The 27880-nt window shown below is 41.3% G+C and overlaps 1 protein-coding gene across 2 annotated transcripts in view; it reads right to left on the reverse strand.

Annotated features, from left to right (window-relative positions):
* CRMP1 (collapsin response mediator protein 1) overlaps positions 1 to 27880 on the reverse strand; it is a 126379-nt gene that overhangs the window by 13778 nt on the left and 84721 nt on the right. For both annotated transcript variants that reach the window (XM_073610304.1, XM_073610314.1), the window contains exons 7-12: positions 22902 to 22970; positions 19590 to 19710; positions 17572 to 17728; positions 15825 to 15966; positions 12147 to 12317; positions 8268 to 8447 (exon numbers count right to left, since the gene is read on the reverse strand). In XM_073610304.1, coding sequence (XP_073466405.1) covers positions 8268 to 8447; positions 12147 to 12317; positions 15825 to 15966; positions 17572 to 17728; positions 19590 to 19710; positions 22902 to 22970 — 840 coding nt within the window. The remainder of the gene's footprint in view (positions 1 to 8267; positions 8448 to 12146; positions 12318 to 15824; positions 15967 to 17571; positions 17729 to 19589; positions 19711 to 22901; positions 22971 to 27880) is intronic.

Here is a 27880-nt window from a genome sequence, read left to right on the forward strand (position 1 = left end):
ATCCATTTCCTATACCATTTAGGTGAAGATATGGCCAATATAAGGATAATAGGCAGTGGAATAGCCAAGTACATTAAGACAGCGGTGATCATGACATTTTGAAATGTGGTGTGTCACGCCTAACATGCTCTACCAGCAAACTTAGATGTGTCTGTGGACTTCAACTTGACTATGCATTAAAAAAATATGGAGCTTGTTTATAATTAATGAAGCTATTTCATTTTCAAGAGTGACCACACTAAGTCATGCCGGCAGAGTTGGTGCTTGACAACCCTAAAAAATAGCCTTCAGCTTCTTTATAATTATCACTTGAGCTTCAACACTGTCTGATTTGGTGGTGCCTGCAGACAAAAACTTGACAATGTTAAATAAAATTGACCTTGATCATAAGAACATAATATAAGAATAAAGTCCAGGGTGTCTTGATACAAACTGAGAGGATGTGCTCTTGACTTATAGATTGGTTTTACAAAAATAAAACCACCTTGGCACTAATACCTTTAGCCACATAATGTGGTAGATTTACTAAAACTGGTGCACTCAGAAACTGATTGGCTGCCAAGCACAACTGCACCAGATTCTAGCTTCAGCTTGTTCAATTAAGTTTTGACAATAAAATCTGGAAGCTGATGAACTCATCTGATGTTCTTGCAAATTAACACTGTGGGGATGACCATCATGTGTATCCAGTATGCCTAGCTTTTCAATAGAGGAATGACACATAGGGGAGGATTAACTAAAGGCAAATAGGATGTGCACTTTGCAGGTGCAGTTGCTCCAGAGCTTAGTAATCAGGATGAAGCTTCACTTTGCAAAGAATACCCAATTACATACAAGGAAAATAAAAAGACAGCATTTTTGCTTGCACATGATTGGATGATGGAAGTCAGCAGAGCTTCACCTCATTTGCTAAGCTCTGGAGGGACGCACTTGCAGAGTGCACAGTCTATTTGCTTTTAGTAAATCCACCCTATGGCAGCGGCTGAAGCTAACTGAATATGTTTGTGTTTATTTACCATCTCTTCACTGCCTCCTAATGCCAAGAGTGAAGGGTAGTCCCATAAGTCATAATTGCCCGGATGGGTTACTCCACAAGGGGGGGGTTCTTCTCCTGAGTGTAATAAAGGATGACTCTTTGTAAGTCTAAGGTGAACCACTAAATTAACCTTCTTTAGGGATAAGGTTTGTGTTTGCCACTACTACAGGTTTGTGCCAAATCCAGGTGAATTTAGCTGAAAGGTTCACAGGTTTTCTGCCAGAATGAAAGAAAAACGTATAATACAGTGCACAGCCTTCACCCAGGTCTTCTGAGCAGGGCTGCTGATAAGCCACTACAACTGGCCCTGTTGTACCGGGCCCCTGCCAGCAGGGGGGCCCGGGCAATCTAAACCAATAATGAAAAAATGCTGAGTAATAAAAAAAAAAAAATTCTCCAACAAGCACCGCTGGGTTCCCTCTGTATAGATGTGTAGGAGGGACTATTTAGGGACTATTTCTTATAATTCGGGCGCATCTAACTTCCACAGCCGCTCCGCATATCAGTGCTGGCTCAAGTCCCGGCCTGCATGTGGCCTTCCCTGGTGGAGTGATTTATCTCCCTCCACTCATGGCGCTCAGCTCTTTTCCCCACTCCAGCCTGAGACTGGAGAAGAAGCAGTGAGTTGAACGGCGGCAGAGGAAGCAACTCAGCTGAGCTGACAATTGAAATTGCGACTTCAGGCAGCAGCAGGATCAGAGAGGAAGTAGGCAGCTGGTGGGGCTAACACAGGTGTGTTCTTGCTTGGGGGTAATTCAAGAGATTTACTATATGATGAGGATGATGATTGATTACACACTGTATCTGTCTGCAGCATCTACACATTATGGCATTGGCAGCATGGGTGGCACTGTCTCTGCAGGCAGCACATGCATTATGGGCCATAACGCATGTGCTGCCTGCAGTGACAGTGCCACCCATGCTGCCAATGCCATAACGCATGTGCTGCCCTCAGAGACAGTGCCACCCATGCTGCCAATGCCATAACGCATGTGCTGCCCTCAGAGACAGGGCCACCCATAACGGCATTGGCAGCATGGGTGGCACTGTCTCTGCAGGTAAACACATGCGTTATGGCATTGGCAGCATAGGTGGCACTTTTGTCTCTGCTGTTATGGAATTGCCATGAATGGCACTGTCTGCAGCACATTTTGGCATTGGCATGTCCCACTTTCAAGTCGCTGATCGCCACCGTTACTAGTAAAAATAAATAAAAAAATACATCCCATAGTTTGTGGATGCTATAACTTTTGCGCAAACCAATCAATATACGCTTTGTGGGATTTTTTTTACCAAAAATATGTCGCAAAATACATATTGGCCTAAATTGATGAAGAAATTCAATTTTTTAAATTTATTGCATATGTTTTATAGCAGAAAGTAAAAAATATTTTTTTTTTTTCAAAATTGTTTTTATTTTTTTGGTTAAAGTGCAAAAAGTAAAAACAGCAGAGGTTACCAAATTTCACCAAAAGAAAGCTCAATTTGTGGGGAAAAAAATGATACAAATGTTATTTTAAGGCCAGGGTCTGGGGAGGAGCCAGGGGTGGGACCAGGGTGGGGCTGAAGGAGGGATCAGGGCGGGGCCAGGGGTGGGTCTGAAGGTGGCCCCGTCAGGTAGGCTGTACAGGGCCCCATGATTTCTATCAGCGGCCCTGCTTCTGAGTGTCAAGGGGCAATCATTTGACGGAATAAATGACCCAGCCACCATTCTTCAAAAAGGTAGACTCACAGCAGCCATATTTTTTTTCATTTTGGCATAGTTCCCTATGGCAGTCCCTGGCTTCCCATGCCTTTGGCCCTTCAATTGCTTCCTCATTAGCCATACAAATGGCCAGAATTAAATAACGAGATTCAATTCATACAGAGTTAATAGTTATATAGTTAATCTGGTTGAAAAACAGCAGAGGTTACCAAATTTCACCAAAAGAAAGCTCAATTTGTGGGGAAAAAAATGATACAAATGTTATTTTAAGGCCAGGGTCTGGGGAGGAGCCAGGGGTGGGACCAGGGTGGGGCTGAAGGAGGGATCAGGGCGGGGCCAGGGGTGGGTCTGAAGGTGGCCCCGTCAGGTAGGCTGTACAGGGCCCCATGATTTCTATCAGCGGCCCTGCTTCTGAGTGTCAAGGGGCAATCATTTGACGGAATAAATGACCCAGCCACCATTCTTCAAAAAGGTAGACTCACAGCAGCCATATTTTTTTTCATTTTGGCATAGTTCCCTATGGCAGTCCCTGGCTTCCCATGCCTTTGGCCCTTCAATTGCTTCCTCATTAGCCATACAAATGGCCAGAATTAAATAACGAGATTCAATTCATACAGAGTTAATAGTTATATAGTTAATCTGGTTGAAAAAGACACAAGTCCATCCAGTTCAACCAACAGACGAAAAAACAAAAAACAAAACCCCCTTGGGCTTGGCCCCTTAGTTCCAGTGAAGGGAACTCTTAAGGTGTCAGCATACCAAGACATTTTGGACAATTTCATGCTTCCAACTTTGTGGGAACAGTTTGGGTATGGCCCCTTCCTGTTCCAACATGACTGCACACCAGTGAACAAAGCAAGGTCTATAAAGCTTAAGTATATGCAGCGCTAGAAGCACCAAATTATAAAATAAGGGTCCATAGTTTTAAAACAGAGTCTTCGTTCAAGGTAAATACTGGAACCACCCATGGTGCAGACAGAGATACAATAAGGTGAACATGAAATTATCCTCCACCGAACATTAACACACCGGGCCTCTTACCAAAGGAAATGGACCACTGAATTACAGGTGGTCAAACAAGCATGATATATCCACAGCGCCACGGAACCACTTCAACAGGATCATAGAAGGCTGGATCTTGTAGTCCCACTCAATGGTAATTCATAGGTACATGCATAGGATACAAGAAAGCAACTCCTCATGGTGTAGTATTTAAAACCAAGGAAAATGTATTTCTTACAAAAAGCCAGGGTACTCACATTTTGAGAAATAAAAACAGGCATATCAAAAGTTTCAATTCCTCATGGATAGCAAGGTCCACATGGATGAGCAAGTTTGGGGTGGAGGAACTTGACTGGCCTGCACAGAGTCCTGACCTCAACCCAATAGAACACCTTTGGGATGAATTAGAGCAGAGACTGCGAGCCAGGCCTTCTTGTCCACATCAGTGCCTGATCTCACAAATGCGTTTCTGGAAGAATGATCAAACATTCCCATAGACACACTCCTAAACCTTGTGGACAGCCTTCCCAGAAGAGTTGAAGCTGTTATAGCTGCAAAGGGTGGGCCAACCCAATATTGAACCCTACAGACTAAGACTGGGATATCATTAAAGTTTATATGCGTGTAAAGGCAGGAGTCCCAGTAACATAGTGTAGCTATAAAAAGGTACTAACCAGCTTCAGTCATACTCCCTTTGCAGCTACATAATGCATTTTGCACAATCAGCATAGAATGCATACCAACACCCCGGTGAATAAAGAGAGGGGATCCTGAACCAATATTTTGAGGGAGCAGATATTTCCTTTTCTCAAGGATGTAAGAACTCCTTGTTTTCCAAATCTATTTTTTTTTAACCTAAAATACTTACTTAGGTCCTTGTTATATATGAGCTGTTTGTCTGGCTGTCATGCTGATCCATAGGCTTCAGTATATTCTGAGATACTAACCCTAAACATGTGTGCAGATTAGGAGCTCTGACTTCAGTCTGTCTTTCTAATTCATGATTGTGCCAAAGTATTGAAACCAGAGAAAGCCATTCAACTAGTATTCATAGGTCTGCAAAGGCAGCTTCCACCTTTCTCATGTGCAGATTAAATATATATTTTAATATACACGTTCCATTTAAAGTATATGATATGTCCTGTATTAGGCCTGGAAAACACTTTGAATTGCATATTAATTTATTATTTAGCAATTTTTATTTTTTTTTTAATTATGTAAAAAATTTCAAGTAATATTTTAATATGATCCTTTACTATGGAGTGAATTCACTACGCCAATGGGGGTTATTTTAACTCATTCTGTATTTAATCACATGATCCTTTTCTCAGAATAATGTTCAACTCATCTACATTAATGCTGAATAGATGTTGAATCACTATTCTTTCTATTGAAATGGCGGTTTCACTACTGTAAGCCTTTACTTTTGATTATTTGTTTTATCTCCACATCAAATCAAATGGCTCAATTTTCTGCTCTCCTCTACAGACATATCGGTATTTAAATCAGCAGAAATCTAGGTGGAAATTTTTGTGAATTACCTTTTACATACAAAATACTGCATAAGAAAACAGCATTTAGTAAATTGATCCGTTTTGTGTGGTAAAGGCTTTGATTAATTAAACAAAGTGTAATAATTAGCACAAAACACATAAAAATGAAAATAGCATGTGTTATGATTTTGTGAACTTACCCCAATACACCACTGAATGGATCCCAGAAAATCTTGCTTTCATTCCGTATGTAATTTCTGCTTTGCCTTACTGTCATCTTGTGACAATAATTGGTATTTTACTTTTGTGGGGTTTTTTTTTTTCATTGTTATGTAGGCTGCCATGGCTGGCCTTCTCCTGAAAATGCTAGTTACTTTATTGTTGGTCTTTGGCTTCTAAGCTTTTATTGACCTGAAATCACTAAGTGAAGTCAGAGCAAAGTCCTGATCTTTGTACGTATTCCATTTCAATGACTTGTTGACAACTAATAGTGAAACCATTATGCTGCGATATCTGCCCATGATACCCAGAGGCAGAGGCATGATGGGACTTGTAGTTTTGCAACAGCTGGAGGTCCGCTAATTGCATATCCCTGATATATAATAATCCAATATAACTACCTCTTATACTTAACTTAAGTTAACTTAATACTGTAACTTAAGGTTAACCTATGCTTTGCCCAAACAGGGCTAAGCAACAGGTGATCTTTAATTCCCTCTCACCACCGCATATACTTGCTCTACTTTCCCCCTTTTTAAGCTGCAAGTTGCTGGAGAGATGGCTTACACAGAACTATGGCGTGTGTGACAGCGATGATTGACTCTGTACAGAGTGAGTCACAAGCTCATCCATATTCAGGAATGAAAGGGAAGTATGTCGAAGGTAAACGACGGTGTAAAAGCAAACCTGTTTTTTTGACCTGACTAGGTTTGCTTTAAAAATGTTAACCAGCTGCAAGGATTTTTTTTAAACCACTTAAGGACCAGAAGGATTTGCCCCCTTAATGGCCAGGCCATTTTTTGTGATACGGCACTGCGTCTCTTTAACTGACAATTGTGCAGTCGTGCGACGCTGTACCCAAACAAAATTGATGTCCTTATTTTTCCCACAAATAGAGCTTTACTTTGGTGGTATTTGATCACCTCTGCGGTTTTTATTTTTTCCGCTATAAACAAAAAAAGACAGACAATTCTGAAAAAAAAACAAAAAATATTTTTTACTTTTTGCTATAATTAATAAAAAAAAAAAAAAAATTCTCCATCAGTTTAGGCCAATATGTATTCTTATACATATTTTTGGTTAAAAAAAAATTGCAATAAGCGTATATTGATTGGTTTGCGCAAAAGTTATAGCGTCTACAAAATAGGTTTATGGCATTTTTACTATTTATGTATTTTTTTACTAGTAATGGCTTTGATCTGCAATTTTCAGCAGGATCGCGACATTGCAGCGGACAGATCGGACACTTTTTTGCGATCATTAATTTAATTAATTTATACAGCGATCAGAGCTAAAAATAGCCACTGTTTACTGTATAAATGTCACTGGCAGGGAAGGGGTTAACACTAGGGGGCGATCAAGGAGTTAAGTGTTCCCTAGAGAGATGTTTCTAACTGTGGGGGCAGTGTACTGAATAAAGGAGGAGAGAGATCGCTCTTCCTGATCACTAGGAACAGCAGATCTCTCTCTACTCCCCTGTCAGAATGGGGATCTGTCTGTTTACATTGCCAGATCCCCGTTCTGGCTCTCTGAGGAGCGATCACAGGTGGCCGGTGAACATTGCCGCCGCCGACACGTGCGTGCGCCCCCCTATCCCTCTTAAAGCGGCCGACGTACATCTACGGTGATTTGTGCAGCAGTGCCAACCTGCCGCAGTATAATGACGGCAAGCGTTTAATCCAACAAACTCTTTTGAGTATAAAGAAGGTAAACAGAGGATAGGAGAAAAACATTGTACTCCTGTAAAATGCATTACAGCAACGATTGACATAAGCTGTAGTGTACAATCGGTTATACGTGTACTGATAAGAAAAGGCATGTGTATGCTCTATTTTGATTCACTGAGTACATTGGATGAATGTAATGAGGCCTCCCACTCACAAGTTACCATTAATGCATATAGTCATAGGTCAAAGTCACCTTCTGTGTTAATATTGCTCATTCAGTTGCTGAATCATCCTCTATAGAGGTAGAGGCCGGGTCCAGCCAGGCAATTTCTATGCATATAAATTACTTTTTTAAAGGACATGTGAAGGAATGTGATGTAAATAATAATAATAATCTGAAAATGTCTATTTTCTTATGTGTATACATATTTTTCTCCTTACTCATTATATAAGTATACAGATTAGCTCTGTTCCTATGTTTTTCTCAAAATGGCGGGTACCCCCTACATCCCACACATCAGAAGAACGCGGAACTGAAGATAAAACCAAGGACAGCCAAACCTCGTTATGAAGATTCTCCATCTTCTTTTTTTATCTTAACCAATGAGATGTACCTATTAGACTAACATAGCAATGACGCATTTGTGTGTATAAAACATTAGCACCGCCTTGAATAAATTAGAAGTGTAAGAAGTAACGGAGCTGAGCGTGTCTCAGGGTGTTTACTTTTATATGCATGCATATCCCCACTTTTCAATTAGAGACAGCAGCAGATAACCTTGGGCTCGATTGGAGCTCTTAATCATTTCCATAACAGACAGGGATTGATGTGGAGTCTGGCCGTAAACAATGTTTCCTGTAGGAAGATGTGATGATGCCTGTCCTGTTCTTGATCGGGTAGTAACCCCAGCAAACACTGTTTAGGACATATAGTCAACGGGGAACCCATTTCATCATGCAACAATCTGATCACATGTTTCTAATATCCCAGCTGCAAGGTTTTTACTATACCAGAATATTGGCACCACAAATGTAATGACAGAGGAAGCAATATCCCCTTCTATTGCACTGCCCTTTTCAAAGTATATGTAGTCTTAAAAAACAAGGTGTTAACAGAATCCTTACAGTATACATAATATGCTCACCTTGTTCCTTGTCCTAATACGCTGGTAGATGTATTCTGGGAAAGGCTTGCGAGGTATAAATCGGCCTATGCCTTGGGTAGCATGTAGGTTGCCATCTTCAAACACAATTTTTCCTTGGCTTATGACCACCAGAGGGGCACCATGACATTCCATCCCTTCAAAGATGTTATATTCCACGGCCTAGCAATGATAGCAAGGTTTCATTATCAACATTATTCCTTCAGAGATCTATTTACAGCTAATACCTTTGGAAAATCTAAAATTATGAGCCACCAGAACAAAAGAAGTGAGGGACTCCTTCAATAGGGACACATGGTTCGGTGACACCTCTCTAAGAGGATTTTCCTAACTTTGGAGAGATTTCTTCTCACTTCCTCTTATAAAGGACATGAATTTAAATCCCACCAATGGGACACAGATGTCAAATCAACTGTGGGTTTTAAGGGGTTTTATCTCATTCGTAATCAAACCAAAATTAATAAACATATCTTTAGATAAACAGCCGTGTCCAAAATTTTTGAGAATGACACAAATATTAATTTGTCACAAAGTCTGCTGCCTCAGTTTTTATGATGGCAATTTCGATATACTCCAGAATGTTCTGAAAAGTGATCAGATGATATGCAATTAATTGCAAAGTCCCTCTTTGCCATGAAAATTAACTTAATCCCCCCCCCAAAAAAAACATTTCCACTGCATTTGCGGAGAAGACTTTCAGGGCACTCAAGAAATTCCAGCAAGTGCCAGGACCGTCTCCTACAGTTGATTCAGCTGAGCAATTTCTCTCCAGGAAATACATCAGGGACAGACTGATATTCTGCAAAAGGTACAGGGATTGGACAGCTGAGGACTGGGGTAAAGTCTTTTTCTCTAAAGAAACCGCTTGCCGATTGTTTGGGGAATCCGGAAAAAACCTTGTCCAGAGAAGAAAAGGTGAGAGCTACCATCAGTCCTGTGTCATGCCAACAGTAAAGCATCCTGAGACCATTCATGTGTGGGGTTGCTTCTCAGCCAAGGGAGTGGGCTCACTCACAATTTTGCCTAGTGCCGCATACATACGATCAGAAATTCCGCCAGCAAAAGTCGGATGAGAGCTTTTGGTCAGAAACTCCGACAGTGTGTATGCTCCATCGGACTTTTGCTGGCAGAATTCCAGCCAGCAAAAGATTGAGTGCAGGTTCTCTATTTTTCGGTCAGAAAAAGTTCCTATCCGAAAATGCGTTCGTCTGTATACAATTCGGACGCACAAAAAATCACGCACGTTTGGAAACAATTTGACGCATGCTCTGAAGCACTGAACTTCATTTTCTCGGCTCATCGTAGTGTTGTACGTCACCGCGTTCTTGACGGTCGAAAGTTCAGATAACTTTTGTGTGACCGTGTGTATGCAAGGTAAGCTTGAGCGGAATTCCGTCGGAAAAACCATCCAAGTTTTTTCTGACGGAATTTCTGATCGTGTGTACAGGGCATAAGAATACAGCCATAAATAAAAGAATGGTACAAAAACATTCTCTGGGAGCAACTTCTCCCAACCATCCAAGAACAGTTTGATGAGGAACAATGCCTTTTCAAGCATGATGGAGCACCTTGCCATAAGGCAAAAGTGATAACTAAGTGGTTTGGGGAACAAAACATCAAAATTTTGGGTCCATGGCCAGGAAACTCCACAGACTTTAATCCCATTGAGAACTTGTGGTCAATCCTCAATAGGCGGGTGAACAAAAAACCCCCCACAAATTCTGACAAACTCCAAGCATTAATTATGCAAAAATGGGCTGCCATCAGTCAAGATGTGGCCCAGAAGTTGATTGACAGCATGTCAGGGTGAATTGCAGAGGTCCTGAAAAAGAAGGGTCAACACTGCAAATATTGACTCTCTGCATAAACTTCATGTCATTGTCAATAAAAGCCTTTGGCACTTATGAAATGAATTCAGTATACCATAGTAACATCTGACAAAAAGATCTAAAAACACTGAAGCAGCAGACTTTTGGCCACAGCTGTACATTGATAATGAAAGTTTCATTCTTTGACTTGTATAAACCTTGAACAACAATGTGTACTATATTTACGCCCCCCTTTCATGAAAGATCTCAGCTAGAAAATTTTCCCTCTTCCCTGTAACATGGTAAGAGCTAGTAGACTAATCTGCATGTGACCATTCTGAGCCAATCAAAAGTTTGTGCAAGTAGGAGAATGTTCTATTCCATAAAACTGTCTGCTCACACTCTAATGCCGTGGAAATGTTTGATTGGAGCTTGCTGTCAGAAATTCCGACTGTGTGTAGGCTTCATCGGACATTTTCTGTCGGCATTTCTGACAAACAAAATTTGAGATCTGGATCTCAAATTTTCCGACAACAAAATCCGTTCTCGTAAATTCCGGTCGTGTGTACACAATTCTGATGCACAAAGTTCCACGCATGCTCGGAATCAAGCAGAAGAGCCGCACTGGCTATTGAACTTAATTTTTCTCGGCCTCGTTGTATGTGTTGTACATCACCGCGTTCTTGACGTTCGGAATTTCCGACAAGATTGGTGTGACCGTGTGTATGCAAGACAAGTTTGAGCCAACATCCGTCGGAAAAAAAACATGGATTTTGTTATCGGCATGTGCAATCGCGTGTACGCGGCATAATGCATGGATTTTTTTCAGACGGATGTTGGCTCAAACTTGTCTTGCACACACACGATCGCACAAATGTTGTCGGAAATTCCAATCGCCAAGTTCAATAGCCAGTGCGGCTCTTCTGCTTGATTCTGAGCATGCGTAGAATTTTGTGCATCGGAATTGTCTACACACGCTCGGAATTTACGACAACGGATTTTGTTGTCGGAAAATTTGAGATCCAGCTCTCAAGCATCTGTTGTCGGAAATTCCGACAGTAAATGTCCGATGGAGACAACAAGCTCACATCGAACATTTGTTGTCAGAAATTCCGATCGTGTGTACGTGGCATTACACTTTTAAGAATACTATGGGAAATGTACAGTATGGGCTATTGACATTACCATTTATAATACAACCAATGTGTTTATTGCCTGTAGCACTTTCTTCTAGTTACTCACACAAAAGAATCATTTTCTGGCATAAAAATAGTTTTTAATATAGACTAAACCCATGTTTCTCCCAGCCACCACTGTGAAAACATCTACTGTAGACCTACACTGCACCCTAATTATATGCATTCTTCAATAAGTGCTTGCCTAGAATTATGAAGAGCTTTTTGAGACGGGTGGAGCTTATTTTTAGGCAAAAACTATTCTCAGATCTGCCTGCTCATCCACATCTGTCAGTACACTGTCTGCCTCACACTATTTATTATCAATTGTGTTCATCCATCACTAGCTTAGTCTCTAAATACCAACCTACTCGTTCTCTTCGTTCCTCTCAAGACCTCCTGCTCTCTAGCTCCCTCATCACCTCCTCCCATGCTCCCCTCCAGGACTTCTTCAGAGCCTCTCCAATCCTATGGAATGCCCTACCCCAATCTGTCCGCTTATCTCCTACTTTATTAGCTTTTAGACGATCCCTGAAAACCCTTCTCTTCAGAGAAGCCTACCCTACCCACACCTAACAACTGTTTTTTAATTCTCTCCATCAGCTCATCCCCCACAGTTATTACCTTTTGTTTCCACTTGACCCTCCCTTCTAGATTGTAAGCTCTAATGAGCAGGGCCCTCTGATCCCTCCTGTATTGATTTGTATTGTAAGTGTACTGTCTGCCCTCATGTTGTAAAGCGCTGTGCAAACTGTTGGCGCTATATAAATCCTGTATAATAATAATAATAATCCATCACAGATGGGTCCCTGTTCACAACTGTATTGTACATTATTGGCTCCCACATTGTTAGAATACAGCAATGAATTGGGACTTACAGATTTATGACTTTTTGCAGATATTGTCTTCATCTTGTCAGGATCCCAGATAACAACATCGGCATCTGACCCAACTGCGATTCGCCCTTTTCTTGGGTAGAGGTTGAAGATTTTGGCAGCATTTGTGCTAGTAACTGCTACAAACTGATTTTCATCCATTTTCCCAGTAGCCTGTAAAATGCACAATATGTTAAAGAGGAACTGCAGTCTGCTCACATAATTTGTAATAAAAACATCTTTGCCATTCTGAAGCTTCCCTCCAACCACTTTGCATATTATTTTATATACTGTGATTCTGTACTTGCCAAATATGCTGCAGAAATCTCCCTCCACTGAGTCTGACTGAAACCATTTTAACTGTGGGCAGGTGAAGCTGCTGCCTGTTCACTTCCTGGATTTACACAGACACATCTCCAGCAGAAGATTTAATAGATGGAAAGTTGAAAAAATGACTGAAGGCATAGCTCCCAACTGTCACTGATTTGGAGGGACTGTCCCTGATTTGAAACAAAGTCCCTCTGTCCCTCTTTCCTCCTCATGTGTCCCTCATTTTGATCTGATCCATATAGTTGTATATAAAATGCACTTTTTATCTTTCAAAATATGTTTCCCAGTACTAAATCTTTCATCTGATTTCTAAATTGCTGCATTTGTAAGTTTCAGAAGCCAATATAAAGGAATAGTAGTGGGAAAAAAAAGCACTTGTGGGTTTAAAGCGGGATTCCGGCCAGCTAAAAAAAAATTTTTAAAGTCAGCAGCTACAAACACTGTAGCTGCTGACTTTTAATGAGTACACTTACCTGTCCTGGGTGCCAGCGATGTCGGCCGCCCAAGTCCAACCCGTCCCTCAGCTCTCGGGTCCCGGCACCGCCATCCTAGGTAAGGGAAACAGGCAGTGGAGCCTTGCGGCTTCACTGCCAGTTTCCTACTGCGCACGCGCGAGCAGCGCAGCGATCTGTGAATGGCCCCGTGGTGTTCTGGGAACACACACAGTTCCCAGAAGACAACGGGGCCACTCACCGAGGAGAAGAACACGCCGCGGAATAGGAAGAGGCAGATTAGGAAGACTGCCTAGCAACAAGGGTTTAGGTAAGTATAAAAAAAATTTTTTTTCCCAAATTTTTTTTTTTTTAATTTTTTTAGGAATTTTGGTGGCATTTTTTTTTTTGGCCCTCCGCTTTAACTAATCTTTTTTTGTATAATTCTCCTTTAAGGGGGCATGGCAGGGGGGTGTCCTATACTGACACACTTTTACTAATAAGTGTCCCTTTCTTTTTTTTTAAATAACAAACATATGATACTTACCTCCACTGTGCAGCTCATTTTGCACAGAGTGGCCCCGAACCTGCTCTTCTGGGGTCCCCCGGCAGCTCTCGTGACTCCTCCCCGCATCAGATAACCCCCTCATAGAAGCGCTCTCCCGGGGGGGGTTACCTTGCGGGCGCGCTCCCGAGTCCATCATTTGCGCCTATAGACACAGAATGCCGGACTCGGCCCTGCCCCCTGGCGCCCCTGTCATTGGATTTGATTGACAGCGGCAGGAGCCAATGGCTGCGCTGCTATTAATCTATCCAATCAAGAGCCGGGAGCCCATGGAGAGAGAGAGACAGAGCGTCCCCGCTGACTGAATGAAAGGGTGCAGGTAAGTAAAACGGGGGGGTTGGGGGGCCGGTGACTGCCAGATGTTTTTTCACCTTAATGCATAGGATGCATTAAGGTGAAAAAACACGAACCTTTAGAACTCCTTTAAGCCAGATTGCAACTTTTTGTATTCATTGGAGGATTTTGCCTCCATGCGGGGCTACATCCTCTCTTCTGTAGGTGCTTGGTGCATAGCACAGCCTGGATCTCAGTGATCTACCCTGACCAGCTCTTCACGGTACATGTACGTCTCAATGGATCCTGTGTTGTCTAAAGAAACTGCAACTTCAGGTTTCTCTGTTGGGGGTTTTATGCACCAGGAGTAAATGTAGTTGGAAAGCCCATCCATGCACCATCCCACAGATCTGACCCCTTCCAGTGTATTGTACTTGACACTAATAGATCCTTTGTTCACAAATTGTTAACTCAGTCTAGCTGAAATATTGTCTGAATAGGCAGCATGGCATAATGATGAAGACCTATAAAATATTCTGCTGAATTAGCCTGTCTGAGAACGAACACACATTTGCAAGTGAATTTTAAAGTGAATCTGCACTTTTCTTGCAAGGCAAAGAAACAAAACTGACCTAAAGTTGTTGTAAACCTTCACATGTACTCAGTGAAGGGACTAACCCCAAATCATACACAGAGATGAAACAAATCCTCCTATACAAATTGTACCTGTTTATCTGTTGGCTTCGGCTATTTTGAAGTGCAGAATTTACAGTGCCTTAAAAAGGTATTCATACCCCCAGCTAGTTTTACTGCTACAGGGCGGCCGCTGTGCGCAGGATCACGTATAAATACGCGACCCCGCATTTCCTTGTAGCGGGCGCGAATGCATGCAGCCAGAATCTCGCTCCCTCTGAGATTATGCACAGCTAGAGCCAATCAGCGGTACTGCAGACACGATGTCCGCCAGCACCTGCCCATCATTTGTTACAGAGGCAGAACGGCAATCGGCCTATGTAAACAAGGCCGACTGCCATTCTGCCAGTAGGGAAGGCACTGATCCTGTGTTCCTGCAAAGCAGGGACATGGATCCATGCCTTCCCCTAGTAAAAGCACCTACCCCCACAGTGAGTAAGCACAGGCTAGGAACAGATAACCCTTTGATCGCCCCTGATGTTAACCCCTTCCCAGCCAGTGTCATTAGTACAGTGACAGTGCATATTTTTAGCACTGATCACTGTATTATTGTCACTGGTTCACAAAAAAGTGTCAGTTAGGAGTTTGATTTGTCCACCGCAATATCGCAGTCCCACTATAAGTCGCTGATCGCCGCCATTACTAGTAAATAAATATAATTAAATAAAAATTCCATAAATATATCCCATAGTTTGTAGATAACTTTTGCGCAAACCAATCAATATACGCATAATGGGATTTTTTTTTTACCAAAAATATGTAGCAGAATACATATTGGCCTAAATTGATGAAGAAATTAGATTTTTTTACATTTTTTTACTGGGTATGTCTTATAGCAGAAAGTAAAAAATATTTTTTTTTAATTGTCTTTTTTGTTTATAGTGCAAAAAAATAAAAATCGCAGAGGTGATCAAATACCACAAAAAGAAAGCTCTATTTGTGGGAAAAAAAGGACAACCTTTTTTTGGGGTACAGCGTGGCACATCAGTGTAATTGTTAGTTAAAGTAACGCAGTGTCATGAAGGGGGGGGGGGGGTAAATCTTCCAGAGCTGAAATGGTTAAGAAGATGCAAAGCATTCTCCGAATGGTGCCAAGGCCAAGCGGCTGACCCCTTATAGTCAAAATGCATCAGACCAACCACTCAGCACAGGACCCAGAAGTGGTGATCACCGGAGTAGTGGTGTCTCCTTCAGTGATTTCCAGCTCCCAGAGGCATCGGCCAGGCATGATATATACATAGTTATGTTGGTCCAAGCTGTACCAATGTAATATACAATGCCTGGAAATCATGTTTAAAAATATGATTAGCCCACTGTTTAGTCTTTATCACCGGAAGCCATGTAGCTACTGCTAATAAATAGCTAATGTAAGACAGCACTATTACTTACCACAGCTTTATCCCATATGATGGTCAGTCTCTCCTCTATACCATTCACTCCTTCTGGAATTAAAGTAAAGTTATCTTTTCCTATGGCTTTCTGTGCCGTGCTGTAAGAACAATGTCCGCTTCCCGTCACCTGGAGATCACCACTGCAAGAAATGCCACGCTCTGTATTAGTGTACCGTAAATACAACCACATACAGAACCAAGCTCATTTTCAGTACCTTACATATGTAGGATAGAGCACTATGAATGGGTACTCAATGGGGAAAGTACTGTATATTGTTAATTCAGTGAACCCATATTTTGATTCATTATTGCAGTGCCTATCTTTTTTTTAAAGTAATTTTCACATCTGTTTTCATGCTTAAAGAGGAACTGCAGTCTGCTCACATAATTTGTAATAAAAACATCTTTGCCATTCTGAATCTTCCCTCCAACCACTTTGCATATTATATTATATATACTGTGATTCTGTACCTGCCAAATATGCTGCAGACATTTCCCTCCACTGAGTCGCTGCCTGTTCACTTCCTGGATTTACACAGACACACACAGAGGCACACCTCCAACTCTGCAGCTTTCATTGGCTCTCTTATGGCTCATCCCCCTCCCTTCCAGGCAAACTCTCACAAGAGTAAAAGAGAGAGCTGTGCATGATGTCATAAGCCTAGGCTAATGACCAGACAAGAAACAGGAAGTGGGCTGTATAAGGTATTTACTGGCTTAAAAAAACTATCCAAAGTTAAAACAACAAGGGCAGAAGATTTAATAGATGGAAAGTTGAAAAAAATGACTGAAGGTCCACTTTAAGTACAGGGATTTGGACTTTAGCCAGTAGATAGAGCTCTCAGTGACTCAGTGGAATCTGCCTCAACGTAGATAGACAATAGTCATTGAGAGCAAAGTGACCACGTCTATGTACAGCCACCCTTCCAACACACTGATAGTCACCTCTCCAGCAATCTCCTACTACACCTTCCACAATCCCTGATCGTTCAAATTATGTGACCTCCTCCCATGATGCACTGTGACATGATCAAAGGGTAATGTTATCACTCCCTCTAGGCACCAACAACAGCCAATACTGGTTATTTTAATGGTGGTTATGGCAGAAAAACAAATTGCTTAGAAGCTCTGAAGAGGTGAGTATATGTGGGTGGGGGCGGCTTTACACAGACACTATCACTTTGCCCTGAGTAATTGTTGAGATGAGACATCGGCCACACAAGCAGTGCATTGTTTTTAATGAATTGGCCAACTCACAGTCTTGTATTATGAGATTTGTATGATGCCTGTGCCCCCACTGGAGAGATTTCTCCTTAGATTCTGTGCCTGTGACAACACAGGAAGTAATGGAGAATGATCCCAATGGGGACAAAGACAGTAATAAAAGCCTAACAGAGGTTCTATGCTTTTCACATGCCAAAACTACACAAAAAGTTTTGGTTGGAGTTCTAAAAAAATTACTAATAATAACAGATAAGGGTGGAAAACCCTATCCTGCACTGTGCCCCTGATATTTATGGCTCTATTAGTGTTTCTGAATCCAAGGATATCTTCCAGGGCTGCCACTTTGTTGTACAGCTTAGTGTGGCAAATGTAAGCCCGGGCAAGACTGACTGCTCAGGATGCCAGGGAGTCAAAGCTTTTTTTGGCTGACAAGATAGCCATGAGGTTTTTTAAAATATATATATAATGAAATAAGAAAATCAACTGCAGGGGAGGAGATTCAATGTAAGTGTAGGTCTTACCATGCCAACATGGTGGTCAAATAATCTGGTGTGGTTGGGTCTGGGCTGAGAGGAGGAGAAGTGACGAATGCAGCAGCCTTTGCCCAGTTTTTGCTCCAGTAATGCGTCCCGTCTGTCCCTAAACTGGCGGTAATGGGTTCTCCAAACACTATCGCTCCTGAAACCAAGACAACCACTAGTTATATAATCTTGCCATACACTATTCAGTTTTCACAAAGAATGGTACGTCTCAAGTAAAATATACACCCCCATTTTGTGCAGCTCGCAATATAAATAAAGGATACATGTTCCCTTCCCTGCTCCCAGCCCCTCCTATATAGCCACTATATACCACAACACTAGATTGACTCCTCTCGAGCAGGAACAGCCATGGATGGATCGAAATTCATCTGGTCCCTTTTAAACCAACTGATTTTTGATCCATCTATGACCAACTTTAGGATCACTTCCTTAAAACTGGATACTTCCTTGTTTTACTGGTCCTAGCTTGGCTTAGAACAGGGGTCTCCAAACTTTCTAAGCACAGGGCCATCAGTGGGAGTAAACATCACCACATTTGGTACTGGGGGGAGGAATCATGCTCCATCGCTGGTATCATTGGGAGGAAGTGACCCATTATTGGTGTCAGTGGCAGAAATAGTGGCTCATTGTTGGTGTCAGTTGGCATAATAGTGTTTCATATCAGTTGAAGCAATAGTGCTCAGAGGCTGGATAAAGGCAAGCAAAGGTCCACATCCAGGCCGCAAGTTTGCAGTTTGGAGATCACTAGTTTAGAATATTGTAATAATTTGTAAACAAACTTATATGGGATAACTATTCGTAATAATGTAGAGATAAATTACCAATAATAATCATGCTGTGCCACCTTTAGGCATGTTCCCACTATGCCTAATGGCAATCCAGCCCTGCCACTTAGGCTGGCCATAGAGAGCTTATTAGGCCTCCTGCACACTGAATGTTATAAAAAAAATCCCTGTAGTTGCCGCATTAAAAACGTGAGGTTTTCTGCATTTTCCACTTTTTTGCATTAGCGTTTTTAGCCTTAGCATTTTTTTGCATTTTTACCAAGAAAATACAAACTATGGGATAAAAAAAAACTAAAAAACGCCGGTTAGCCGCTTTTTACCATGTTTACCGGCGTTAGAACATTTTTACAGCTCAAAAACTCCATGCACTGGCAATGTTATTGTTTTGATTAAATAAAATAAGTTGAGTAGTTCTCCAACTATGTGTGATTAACCTATTAACCTAAAATCAGTTCGGATATCTCTGTTTTACTAACCTGACAGCTTATTATTCTAAATAGGAAACTTTCATTTTGTTTGCAAATTCTAAGGATTCTAACTACCAGCAAGAATAAGTACTTACATTTAAAGAGCACCTGTCATTTCAGATCTATCACGGTAGGGTCTGTTAGCAGGCATCCACTGACCTGCTGCCACCACATCCCTCACCTTGTTATGTCACTGTCGCATCACCAGCCGTCCCATTAAAGTGAATGGGACTGTCAGTGAGTCAACAGCAGGTCAGAGGAGAAGCCGCTACGGGACAGAGATGACAGTTGCTCTTTAAAAATTATGATTTAAATTGAGTTGATTTAAATTAATCCTTTTTACTGGTGATTTAAATTGACTTGATTTAAATCAAATCAATCCTGTTGCCATCTGTGTCCCATTAGGGAGATTTCCCTTCACTTCCTATACCATAGTGACAACAGGAAGTGATAAGGAAATTCCTCCAAAGTAAGGGAAATCCTTGGTAGTCACCAAAACTAGTGTCCCCATTGGAAGATTTCCTTTCATTTTCACATTTGGTGATACCGGTCACCAGGACAAATAGAGAGGGTGAATCTCCCAAAGCGGAGCATAGACAGCAATAAAAACCTGACAGGTATTCTAATCCCAATCCACTCTCTATAAAACAAGCAAAGAAACCAAAAAAAAAAAAAAGTAAAGCTTTGTGTTCAGTTGTATTTGTTCTTTAAGTGAACAGTATGTCAAAGGGAGTAAACGCCTAACCTTTCTTTCTGGCTTGTGCAATAGCATCAGAGGCACTCTTGCTCATCACTTTGGTAATGTACAATGGGCAGTTGATTTGACCTGCTATAGCTATGGCTCGGAACACGGCCTCCGCCTCAAGCTGTCAGAGAAGAACACAAAAACATTTGTCATTACAAAGGATGCACTAAACTGTTTATATACATAGAACGCAATATGCAAGAATGCAGTCTCCATGTGGACAGTTGAGCATTTCACCAAATTGAACACATCATAAGGATGGGAGTCCAGGTCAGGAGTAAAGTAGTTAATAGCACAATGATATATAATGAGTAATAGACCATCAGAGCCAGCCAAATTTAATGTTACTGAAATAAGATCAGTGAAAGATAGTCGGGTGTGTAGCTTACTTCAAGGGCTGTACTCAGAAATCATGTTGCCCTAGGCACACTTGAATGTAATACCTTGTTGCACAAGCTCTGCTCCTTGTTTCATGTGATTATTTTGGCAAAAAGACTACTAGAATGCACTCATGGAGGCAGTATGGGGTCTGACTAATATGCACAGCCACCTTTTATCTTTACAGACCACCACACAAGAGAAATGAGAGATGTTTCCGAAACTACAGTGATTCTTCTCACTCATCTCAATATCCCCTGCCCCTTCTACCCCCAAAAGGTTTCTTGAATTTAGCCACACATGCTCAGAGATCCAGAAGAGAGAATCAAAATAGAAATAAAAGTTACACAATTCAAGCCTATTACACGTTATAAAAAAATTGGACGAATGATCGCTCGGTTTTCCTCAATGTTTCACAGCAGGTCGAAACTGAGGATGGTACTAATTGTACGAACATTCTCGAACAATAAAGGCTTTTTTTGTTGATTAATATTTCTAAGCATGTGCAGTCTTTCAAGTTTTTCTTGTACGAAAACAGTACACATTAAAACAAAAGTCGTTAATTTTGTTCACATACGAGAAACATTTTGGAGTTTGTCCCTTCGGATATTTTCGTTTGGTGGGTCGAATCAGATGTCAAAAGAAGTGTACACATTATTCCAAAATTGAACAATCTGTCCAAATACGGAATTATTTGTCCAATTTTTCTATAGTGTGTACCCCACTTAAGACTTGGTGCTGTGCCATCCAACCCTGCTGCCCTAGGTATAGGCCAATGAGTGCCATTATGGTAGATACATACCTCCTCTAGGCACACCTAAAAAATGACTAGAGATGAGCAGAATGATTTTGGTCAATTTGATTTTGTTGCAAATTTACTGAAAATTAGGGGAGACAACTGTCAATTTTTCTAAATGAGCTTCTGTAGCAATATTTGCTTGAAAAGATTTACTGGGAGTCAGAGGGAACCATTGAGAGTAGTGACCAGGACATCGACACTTCTGCAAGTGTCGGTTTCAGAAACAGACTTCAGTTAACAATTTCTCTATGTTGATATTGCAAAGCAATTAAGGATATAAAATTTTTTACAAAGTGATGGGATTCAAATTCATACTTTTTCCTGTTCAATCTTCTAATAAAACTGTATTGAAGATGTGTAAAATTGCCCAATCTTGACTTTACAGTTGGCTGGTGGTCAGTTATTAGTAAACGACTTAGTTTCTGGTGGTTATTTTTACCATATTTGCAAATTTTTACATTTACTGAAATTTAGTATGGCCAGAGCTTTGGTGACTACATTTCCACTTTGCCCGCTGCTGCTATCCAAGACTGATCTATCAATAATTAACATGGAGCCCTGAGTCAATCAATTTTATAAATCTGTATTATCTAAAATTATCCAACTGCCACCTGCATATCCAATAAATGCCATGTATGCTGTTATTTTTTTTTTCTTCAAATTCATATTTCTTTTGCAAAATAGTCTCTCAGCGGACTCAATTTCCTGTGGGGTGAAAAACAAGTATAAACTGATGAAAAAAAAATAACCACCAAGGAGATCTGAAAGTAGCATGTCTGCTCCAATGAAAATTTTATCATCTACGCGGCATGGTCAAATTACACACCCTCTTGATCTTTCAAGGACAATCTGTTCATCTGTTAAGTTTGTGAGAGCCTAAATAATTCACTGCTCCAAAATTTAGCTTATTCATGTTAAAATGCAGGCAAGCCAGGATCTGTCAAATGCGGATAATCGCATCGTGTTCAAAAAACCCAACCTTGCATCACTGACTTAATAACGGCAGTCCAGAAAAATATTTTTACAATATTAATTCTTCAAGTCAGTTCCACAAAAAAAAAAAAAAAAAAAAACATTAAATATGTTTTGAATAGATTTCTGGATGCTCTATTTGGCAAAACGTAATGCTTCCTTATCTTTTAGTATGTAACAAATGTGAGACTTCACTGACACCCAATATCCTTGATGCATTGTAAACGCAATTAGCAGAATTTTATCTATCTGATGGGAAATGGTTGCATTTTTATACTGGTACTACTACTTGCAGCGCGACTGCCTCAGGCGACCTGGACACGACAGGGGCGGCGACTTGCAAAACGACTTCTATATAGAAGTCTATGCAAGTCGCCTCAAGTCGCCCCCAAACTAGTACAGGAACCTTTTTCTAAGTCGGAGCGACTTGCGTCGCTCCGATTAGAACGGTTCCATTGTACAGAACGGGACGCTACTTGTCAGGCGGCTAAGTCGCCTGACAAGTCGTCCTAGTGTGAACCAACCCTAAGCTTCACATTTGAATGTACAAAATTATTTTAAAGGGACACTTTCACAGGTTCTGTTTGGATCTATGTGTTGTGATACCATAACGCACAGCAATATTGCGGTACAATGCAGTGCTATTCATTTTGATTGCCGCCCCAATACAGTAACACATTATTGTCCAAAGCACTCACACCACATTGAAAAAAATGGGTCATGTCTGTCTTAGACTGTGTTTGTTGTGGTATATTGGCAGTCCATTCAAAATCAATGTGCTGCCTTAATACAACACACCTTTTAATGTGCAACACAAGACGCAGTAACACATGTACACAAATCCATGTCTGTGCAGGAACCTCCCTCAGATACATATTATACCAATTTTTATCAGTAAGAATGTTGCATTGTCACTCCCAGTAGTGACTTGGGACATCGACACAAATAAATGAGTTCTGGGAGGGGAGCTGAACTGCTAAGATAAGGACTTGAATGATTGCAGTGCTTTTACTGTGAACTTTGAGGATGGATTTATTTGCAGTAAATGCAGTTACAGAGGTCAGTAGGAGCTTGTTTTAAAATTAATTTACTACTTGTTAGGAATATGCAAATACTTAAATGTCCATAGCCTGGCCACAGGTTCACTTTCAGGTTCAGGATACCTCTTCTGGCCGGCTCAGAGCGTGTCCTTCAGGTCCAGTGATTCCCATTTCCAGGATCCGCTTTTGTTCCTAGACATTAGAAATTGTAATGTTATTTTTTGCGTGAGAAAATGCATATGAAAGTACTGTCACAACATGGAATTAAAATAAAGGAAAATATCACAAAAAAGGAAAGAAGCAATACAATACCAACGGGGCATCAAAGGAGGTGTTGCCACACCACTGAACTCTGTCTCTATACCTCCTGAATTCATACCATTATATAGGTTTGGTAAATCTAAAGGAGATTGTACAATGGGATTGTAACGCATTCATCTGCATAGTTGAAGTGTGCTCTTGATGTTAGTACCCTGGGTCCTTTACACATTTGAAATGTATTGTGATATGTCATCATGGGGGGAATGTCTTACCCTGTCCTTATAAGGACTGCCCCATTTTTAAATTCCTGGGCCATGACAGAAGGTTTGGATGCTTAGCAACAGACTAGAGAAGTGGGTGGCCAGCCAAGGGTTTAGTAGAAATCCCACTGCAAAAGTTTAATGAGGTCCCCATCAGTGGTATTTGAGCTAGAATATAGACCTATTCATACCCCTAGAGCATTGATGATTCACAGCTGAAAATGCACCCATTTACATACCCCTAACTCTGGAGGTAAGGACGAGTGTCCAATAACGTACACCTACAGTAACAGAACCAAAAGTGAACACTTCCAGGTTGTAGTCAGGAAATATGGTCTACTCCAAAACTTAACTTGTCTTCATTGGTCAATGCTGCTATGGACCAAAGAATAGGAGCTTCTCCCTCATGGTAGACTGGTACTGATATGGTTTGGGTGCGTGGAACGTGTGATTACTGCTCAAAAAAGTAGCCAGAACTTCCTAATGCCTAAGCCAGTATTCGCAACAACCTATCACTGAGAGGGGAAGAGTTATATTGTAGCAATATTTTTTATAGCCCCTCTTTACACATGTGCTATGAAGCACCCCACTCCAAGGCCCCATAGGAGTTCCATTGGCTGCAATGTCTGTAATTCTGGCATTTGGTTAAGGGTGTTTGATAAGACAATGCCATCATCTAATAAATCCGCCTTTGAGAATTTCCAATACCGAAATGCGTAAGTGGGAGCCACGCACTCACGTCATTTCCGTCACGGAAGTAGGGAGCCTGGAACGCAGGTGGAACGCACGCCGCAAACCGGCTTCCCCTACAGGCTGTATTGATCATTCTTTGTAGCTTTTTTTAGTTCAGCTTATCCCACTGGATGGGAACGTTTGTTTTTAGTTATATTTTTTTATAAAACTACTTTTAATACTACACCATGGGAGCCTTGCTTTTTCCAATAAGGATCCAGCCTTGGTAATTTGTTGAATAAATTCCTGGATATGGTGATTGAATGACCGGTTTGGATGCCCTGATCTGGTGGAGCGAGCTGCAGAGGCCCGATAGGCTATGGACAGACCACTGGTACTATCTACGGTTACCTATACATGTCAACCACCCCTGCAGGGGTAACAGGAGCTGGTGAATGGGGACTCAAAAGGGGGAGCACACAAGTCACCTGAATTACCGAGCACAAGAGACACCAGACCGTTTCTGATTGTTTTGAATATTTGGCTATTTTGGAGCTTCACCATTCATATTAACACTGTTTTTGGGACTTTATATTATATATTTTTTTGATACATATAGATATATATTTTTCCTCTATATATATTTTTTCTTTGATGAACTTTTTTCTAATGAACTTTTAATGATTTTGGGAACCATTTATGGTCCATCACACTAATGGTTTATAATAAATGTTTTATTCACATAATCAGTTTTTCTGGTCACGGTATACTCACATGCTTTTTTGATCTGGGTTGGTCACTTTTTACATACTATATGTGGTTATGATTGGCTTATTTATCACTTCTTGCACGGTATTTTAGTATTACTTGCTCAGTATTTTTTTCTAATGAACATTTGGTGATTTTGATGATTTTGGGAACCATTTATGGTCCATCACACCAAAGGTTTATAATTTTTATTTTTAGTATTACTTACTTAGTATTTGAGCACTACTACGGGGACGGGACACACACCTTTTTTGCAATATTAGGTAGAGCGCTCCCCCCAGTATTCTGGGTAGTCCACCTACCCCATCATTTAATGTTAACCCTTGCCCGTCAGTTATTAGGGTAGCGCCATACACCCCACTCTTTTATTAATATTCCTGTTAGTTTCCTTAGGGAGCTGATTAGGGGAGGCTGCAACCCGCTAGTATCCTGAGCGCGGAGTGTACCACAATTTTGATCATCTAATAAAAACCTTGATTGTTGACAGAATTACCTCCATAGAAGCTCACAAAGTGACTACATAACTAAGGAGCAAGATTGATTTGCTATGGGATCTCTTGCTGTTTTACAACTATGGGCAGACAGACTTGTGGTGTGTGGACTATTCAGAGGACATTGAGGACCCAGGTGCATATCTGAATAAGGCAGAACTCCAAAGTCTCTGCTCTTGGTAAGATTGTGTTTGCTGCCACCTCGATCATCAATAAAACAGTTAGAAGTAGTATAAGAACTGATGCAGAATGAGAATTAGATTCAGCTAAAATAATAAATAGATGTGATTCACCTGCAAGGAATGGGATTATCTGACATCCAATAAATCAAGACGTAGGGCTCACGGAGGATATAATTGCAAACACTTTTGGCTGCCAGTAAGCAAGCTATGTTCTGAATACTAAAAGCAGAGTGCAGATATGCATGTGCCCAATATGACGTCTGAAGCCGGCTGGATTCTGCTAAAAAAAAGCCTTATTATCTATTATAGGGCCAGCACATTTTGTGACCATTGCTAACTTGCGTCTTATGCCCCATACATACTAATAGATTTTCTGCAGATTTTTGTCTGGCAAGGGCCTGCCTGATTGCATACAAATTTAAACTCTTAAGCCTCGTACACATGTTACAATTGTTGGCCAACCGAGCGTCTGATTTTTATCAAAAGGGCGTGTGCCAGGATCTTGTCTGGCATACTAACGGTATACAATTGTCGTGCAACAAACACAAACGTAGTGACGTACTACGAGGAATTTCAGCTCTTGAGCGCCACCCTTTGGGCCCCTTCTGCTAATTTCGTGTTTGGTGAGCATTGATTCCGAGCATGCGTGTTTGTACTTTCAAATTTTGTGTGACAGATTTGTGCACTGAACATACGAAAATCTGACATCAAACCGTTGTCTGCCGAAAATTTACTAGCCTGCCATCCAACATTTGTTGGCCCAAAGTTGGACAACAATTGTCAAAAGGAGTGTACTAACGGTAAGATTTTAGGACAACAGTCTGTCAACAGACAATCCCCTGCCAACAATCATACCATGTGTATGAGGCTTTAGACCCCATACACACTATTAGATTTTCTGCAGATTTTTGACTTCAGATTTACCAAAACCATATAATACAAGGTCAAACCTTAATGTCGCATACACACAATCGGACTTCTCGTCAGAAAAATATATTCCGCCCTTGCATACACACGGTCACGCAAAAGTTCGCTGAAATTACGACCGTTAAGAACGCGGTGACATACAACACTACGACAAGCCGAGAAAATGAAGTTCAATGCTTCCGAGCATGCGTCGAATTGTTTACGAGCATGCGTAAGAATTTTGCGCATCAGAATTGCCACAGACGATCGCATTTTCGGATAGGAACTTTTCCCGACCGAAAAATTGAGAGCATGCTCTCAATCTTTTGCTGGCTGGAATTCGGCCAGCAAAAAAACGATGGAGCAAACACACGGTTGCATTTTCCGATGAAAAACTCTCATCGGTCTTTTGTGGGCCGAAATTCCGATCGTGTGTACGATGCATAAGAGTTTCAATTTGTATGCATTTAGGCAGGCACTTGTACTACATGGCTTTGGTAAATCTGAAGACAAAAATCTGCAGAAAATCTAATAGTGTGTATGGGGTCTCTGAACTGTAGCAACTTTGGTACTTTTGAATGTACCTGGAAGAAGAGGTATGCAGATTAGAAATTCTGACTTTCCTGGTCTGCATGCTTGTTCTAGATCAGTTTCTCATAAATTATTGAAAAAAGCCAGACAGCTAGCATTTGAAAAGAAAATCAGCAACAACAGGTTTGTTTCCTTTAAGATAAACCTGTGGGAAACAATTTAAAATGCACTTGGATTTGTGAGCAGACAACATTAGCTATCAGTAAATATCACTGATGGATAAAAATTTGATCTTTGTACTGTGTGAGCAGGCTGGTTCTATAGAAGTCGATCTACTGACTGACTTCTGTACAACCAGCCTGTTGGAAAATTTTCAAACGATCAGCGCCGCCGGCTATAGCTGGCAGCACTGATCAGTGTATTCTGACAATGGGGAAGTCTCCCCGCTGTCAGAATACAATAGCGCAGCGGAAGGATTCCTCCATCCATATCAAGTATGTAGATGGGGGAGGAGGCGTGGCCGGATGTGAACGAGGCAGCATGCATTTCTCAGGGGCTCCGATCATCCTGACAAAATCCGTGATATAGGAGTATCTACTCAGGACTTTCACCAACATCATCTTGCAGGGGAAGGTGCCTGGAACACAGCGATGCCCACGCCATCTTGACTGCACGGAGCTCAGCAAAGTGCGCCACACAGACAACAGTGACGATGGCGATGGAGAGGGCTGCTGTGGAGCTGGGAGCTGGCGCTGAACAAGCGGAGGAAACACTGGGGGCTGTGGATACGGATGCTATAATTAGACCGATCCTAGAGGCCATAAATACCAGTAAGTCGGAACTTATGGGAAGGATTGACCATTTATCCTCTGAATGTACTCTGATCAGGCATGACTTAGATAAGATCAGGGGGCAGCTTTCCACAGTGGAATCCAGGGTCTCTGATGTGGAGGACACTTCTCACTCTCAGGGGGTAAATCTAGCTGAGTTAAAAGATATGGTGCTCTCCCTTCAGCGCAGAGCAAATGATG

This window comes from Aquarana catesbeiana, linkage group LG01 (assembly GCF_042186555.1).
Source record: "Aquarana catesbeiana isolate 2022-GZ linkage group LG01, ASM4218655v1, whole genome shotgun sequence".
NCBI lineage: Eukaryota > Metazoa > Chordata > Amphibia > Anura > Ranidae > Aquarana > Aquarana catesbeiana.